Here is a 5,280-nt window from a genome sequence, read left to right on the forward strand (position 1 = left end):
AAAAAATATCAGAAAATAAAACAATTGGAAAACTGTTTTTTCCCCCCAAACATCCAGAGTTGTGACATCAAATTCACAACCAACACACATATAGCTAAATTTGGAGACTCTATTGTACCTAATGATATTTTTATATTTATCTCCAGGCTATATGTTCCCAGAGCCAGGGCCCCCCATGTTCAGGAGACACCCACCTCCTCCAGCAGGTCTGAGTATGATGCCTCCTCCTGGTGCCCTCCCCCCCAGAGGGCCTCCCCCAGGGCCCCCTCATCCTATAGACATGGCTGGTTAGTCTGGTTTCAAATATTGTCAATATGTTTGTTGTTGTTATTTTTAAGTCTAATGCTCTGAATATTTGTGACTGAAGACGGAGCTTTTAGAGAAAACAGCTTTGGACCTGGGGATCAAGATGGCCGACTGGTAAGCAACGTCTTCATCTAAACGTGAATCTCTGCAGTCCAGCCTCTTTCAAGTCTTTTGCTTTTTATCTGTTGCTAGTCTGGTCCTGGTGATCGGAGGACTCCCCCTGAAATGGATCCCAGGATGGGTGGCCCCCCTCTTCCTGGATCGTCTATGGGTCCCATGGATGGACCGTTTCCTCGCAGAGGCCCTGCCCCTTATGGACCACCCCCTCCCACTGACTTTTACCCTCCCAGGGGAATGGGTGGCCCTGTTATGAGACCCAGTAAGAATGTTAGCCATTTTTGCGGCCCGTCTTCCCTCCAGAACACATTGACAAAATGTGTCTTTTTTTTTTTCTTTTTCCTCTAGTGTGGGCGCCCCCTTCTTCAGGAATGATGTTCCCTCCTCGATTTCCTCCCACTGGACCCCTTCTGCCTCCTGGATCTCACCCAAACATGCCTCCGTACCGGCCCTCCATGGGACCTCTTCCTTCTGATAGCTTTCCTCCTCCTTCCATGGGCCCTCCTCCTCCTCATCAGCAGCAGCCCGTCCCGTCAGCACAGCACAGTCAGCCCCAGGAGGAAAACTCCCCACCTCCTGAAGACCTCATCTGAGTCCATTTCAACTTCTGGTTTACGCTCAAGTCAGTGGTAGGAAGACGGAAGGGCACATCATACCCTTTTTTACAACTATTTATTTCCTGAAGAGAATTTATTTAATAAATAGTGTTATAGTGGAGGAGAAGCATCAGCTTTCTGTAGGCATTTTTCATGATTTCATTCTGCCTTTGTTTCGTTTACCTCCGAACTAATCATCTTCTTCTTCCTTGGCCTTCTTCATCGTCCAGCCACGCCGTGCTGCGGCTGATGCTGTTTTGTAACCACTGCAAACAGGCTCTTGCTCAGTTGCGTGTAGCAACACTGCCAAGTGAGCAAACACAGCTAACTGTTTGCTCAACAAATCAGAAAGGTTTTTCAGAAAAGGAAGCCAGCTGTCAAACCAGTGACTTAAATACTAAAGGAAACACGTTTTAGGCCTGAAATGCATCCTTTTTGATAACATTTTAATTTTTTAAAATATGTCAAGTATTACTTTTGTTGTTTGCCTGATTTGACCCTTTAGTTTGCTCATATGAGGTCTCGATTTGCCTGTCATTGACTAGAGTTGATTAAAACTCTGAATATCCCTCAAAATTCAAGAGTTCCTCCAAATCCAAGCAAGTGTTTGAATTTTACTAACTTTCCCGTGGAATTCAAACTTTCTCTTTCATAATGTTTGTTTCCTTAATGCAAGAACTGCAATCAAAAGCGCTTTTGAACCTGTTACCTGGACTTGCATTCTGCCATCTGGACCTGAAAAGAGTGGCTTCAAAACCTGCTTATGTTTTGTGAAGCAGGACTCTGTCTGATGGAGGTAAAATGAATGATCTGACTGCAATAGAGACATCTTAAAGCCACAAACAAACCAAGAGGCTTTTTTCTGTGAATTTTGTAAAGAAAAAATGATAATTATGATGGAAGAATAAAGATTCATTAACAATCTGTGTCTCCATAATTCACTGATGTATACATTTAAAGGTTTTCTTCATCTTGTTGGGGCTTTTTCTGCAGTGACTGTAACTGCTAAGACTTTTTAAGTGTAAATGTTTTAACTTTTTTGTTTTTTGCACATAAACATTTAAAAAAATATATTTGAACGCACCGCACTCTTCATCTTTCCAACATGTGACATCTATGCAATCCCATTTCCATTTGACTGTATGGCGTAAACTGGAAAAATGGCAACAATTCAAATGCACAACAATGTAATTGAATGGGAAATGTCTGTTTTCATACATATGATTCTATTGATAGTTGAAGTCAGTAACATAAAATCGATATTTGTACAGATATTAAACAATGAATGTTTTCTTAGGTTGGAGTGCATGTGTGTACATGATTTTTGTAGATCTGGAGGTACTCCACCTTTTACTTGACTGCATGGGAAGGGCTCCACACCCTGACTAATCCAGGAGAGGATGAAGCAACTATTGACAAAGATTATGAAGTAAAAAAGGGTCATTATTTCGTTATTTGGGTTAAAGTACCCAGAAAACGATAGCGATGGAGCTTTATGACCTCACGACACCTCACCTGTAGATTGTAAAAACAATTTTTTAACTGTAGAATTACTTTATAAAATAAGAACACATTTAAAGTACCTTAAATAATTAATTTACAGATTAAATGTGGAGTATATTATGGATTAATGTGTTTACTGGTGTGTTTCCCCTAGTTTTTTTTATATTTTATGTAAAGAATATACGTATATAATTTACTCAGATGTGTTTAAAATCTATTAAATTCTGTTAAATTTTAAAGTAATTTTGCTTTTGCACAATAGATACATCTGGATTATTTACCCCATATTATTTTTTCTTAAAAACCCATTGTCTTGGTACGTGTTCTGTCCTGTAGTTCATCCTCCTTCCACTAGGGGCAGTAGGCCTTTTTTTTGGCTCACTTCAAAATGGCTGCTTCCTTCAAATTTCAAAACAATTTTTGCAGGAATACGTTTTTAGTAAGTTTTCCAAGCTTTATGATAAGAATATTATATAATGTTATTTATTTTTTTAAATTACCATTGTTTTGAAAAAAAAAAAAGGTTGATAATTAATTCTTTACAACAGTTTGTTAAAAATGTGTCTATCAAATTTGACAGTGACTGAATGAATAAGATGATTTTTCCCTGTACACGGATATCAACGTTTGCATCCTAAACTAACTTTGTTCTGAGCAAAACTTAAATCATCCACTCCATCACAATTGATTCCATCTATATCTCATAAAAAAGTTGGACGTTTTTTTCTTTGTGTGTGAAGGGGATTGCAAAACGTCTTAATTCCAAAAAATGTGGATCCGTTAACCTCCTATAGCAATAAACAAAACACGAATTTGTAACACAACTTTAATTAAAAACCAGAAAAAAAAACTTTAAAAGAAAAAATGTACATTAACGGTCAAAAATAACAATTAAACTTCCAAACCCAAGTAACAATCAAACTAACACTGACTAAATGATGCTGAGCTCAAACCAGTTGATTTCTGACATTGTCTTCGACGCAGAAGCAGAAAAAGTGATCATCCATATTAAATGGTGTCCATAAGTGTATGTTACAGAAAGAAGAGGTAGATATAAAGGATAGTTTTACATTTCGTTGCATCACATTTCAAGACCCCCAAGCATGACGATAAAAAACATTACCTCAAATTAATAATCAGTGGCCAAGAATTGGTATTTTGTGCACACAAATTAGAATTTACATAGCATTTTGAGCGCACAAACTGGTAATGTCTGTGAACAAAGTAGTAATTTGTGTGCACCAAATAGTAATTTATTTGCACAAAATGATAATTTGTGCACATAATAGTAATTTGTTTGCACAAACTACTAATTCGTGCAAAGAAATTAAAAGTAGTGATTTCTTTGCACAAAGTAGTAATTTGTGTGCAGGAAATACAAATGTTCATTTGGGCCCACAAAATATTACATTTTGGCCACAAAAATACTACTTAGTCCACACAAAATACTCATTTGTGGCCAAAAATTATTAATTGGAGGGAACATTTTTTATTCCATGTCCAAGGCTATATTATGACCTGAGGTGCTGAGATTTTTTTTTCCAGTGGTTTCTGTGACTAATCACAGGGATGCAGAAAAAAATAAAAGCAAGGAGAATCTGAATTATAATCAACTTGTGTGAAAAACTAAATGTCAAAAAAACATTATTTAAATATCCAAAAATCTAAAAATGTGAAGGTATTGATTGTTTTTTTTTTCCTGAAAACTGATCCCTAATTCTAATCTGCAATAATTTTTTCAATAAAACATAGACATATAATCACTACTTAACAATTTCAACCATTAATGTTTATATTAACTTACATAAAAGGTATAAACACTCAAAGCATATTATGGCACAATAAACCAACCCCAGAGTTAACTAATCTGTTTACCTTAAGTCTGAATTCTGCTTTTTTATTTCCTGTAATTTTACTTAGAGACACTTTTATTCCTTCTGAGATACCAGAAAAAAAACTAAAAGTATTAATTAAAAAATAAAAAGTTTAACATACTTAAAAACTGGTTTTAGAAAAAATATTAAACTGGTGCATTTTACTATATCAGATTTCTAAACAAAAACGGAGTTTTACCAAAAAAAAATACATAAATCAGCAAGTTTTTTAAAATCTAAAAAAAAGCTGTTTGTGCATCTTCTGTGATGGTCTTAAACCCTGAAAAAAGCTAATTTGGAGGTAAATATTGGCAAAGAAGTTGCAAAAGGTGCTGAGCACGACACAAAACTACTTTTGCTTATCTTGAATTGACTCAACGACTCCAGAAAGCCTGAGTTTCAACAGAATCAGAATCTGTTTATGTTCAAACCTGGAAGTCCTATTGTTCACTGAAAACTGAGGCCGCTGTTGGCTGTGAAGAGTTCCCTACTTTTACGTTTTTAATGCTTGTTTGTCCGCATGCAAAATGTGTGTTCAAGGTCTTCCTGTGCTTTTTTTTTATAATGGCTTCCTCTTGGCTCTCTCAGCAGTTGAGAATTGGCCTGTTTCTTTCAGGTCTGAATGGAAACACAGAGCTCTCGGAGTCGCTCCTTCCCCTGTGGGGGCCCAATGTGGCTACAGCCTAAATAAAGAAAAACATCCCAACTGTAAGAGGTTCCTATTAAAATAGGCACACATCATCATTAAAAAAAATTGTAAACTAACAGGCTTCTGTGAAAGCTTACCTTTCTGATAGTCGTCCAGTCCTCCAGGATGTCCAGATCCGGAAGCATGTAGACGATATATGGACGTAAAATGCTATAAGGACAATACAAGGAGCGTG

At 36.7% G+C, this 5,280-nt stretch overlaps 2 protein-coding genes across 3 annotated transcripts in view; one reads left to right on the forward strand and one right to left on the reverse strand.

Annotated features, from left to right (window-relative positions):
* ctage5 (CTAGE family, member 5) overlaps positions 1-1,941 on the forward strand; it is a 20,451-nt gene extending 18,510 nt beyond the window's left edge. Inside the window, exons 25-28 of the mRNA XM_024266644.2 lie at positions 147-287; positions 368-420; positions 499-685; positions 772-1,941. Of these exons, the coding sequence (XP_024122412.1) occupies positions 147-287; positions 368-420; positions 499-685; positions 772-1,016 (626 nt within the window). The 3' untranslated portion in view covers positions 1,017-1,941. The remainder of the gene's footprint in view (positions 1-146; positions 288-367; positions 421-498; positions 686-771) is intronic.
* A 1,393-nt stretch (positions 1,942-3,334) lies between these two features.
* The window catches only part of brms1la (BRMS1 like transcriptional repressor a), a 6,787-nt gene continuing 4,841 nt past the window's right edge, over positions 3,335-5,280 (reverse strand). The window contains exons 8-9 of one of the 2 annotated variants that reach the window (XM_024273386.2): positions 5,183-5,247; positions 3,335-5,079 (exon numbers count right to left, since the gene is read on the reverse strand). In XM_024273386.2, coding sequence (XP_024129154.1) covers positions 4,981-5,079; positions 5,183-5,247 — 164 coding nt within the window. In that variant the 3' untranslated portion in view covers positions 3,335-4,980. The remainder of the gene's footprint in view (positions 5,080-5,182; positions 5,248-5,280) is intronic. The other variant, XM_024273379.2, reaches the window with a different exon arrangement.

Source organism: Oryzias melastigma, linkage group LG22, assembly GCF_002922805.2.
Source record: "Oryzias melastigma strain HK-1 linkage group LG22, ASM292280v2, whole genome shotgun sequence".
Taxonomy (NCBI): domain Eukaryota; kingdom Metazoa; phylum Chordata; class Actinopteri; order Beloniformes; family Adrianichthyidae; genus Oryzias; species Oryzias melastigma.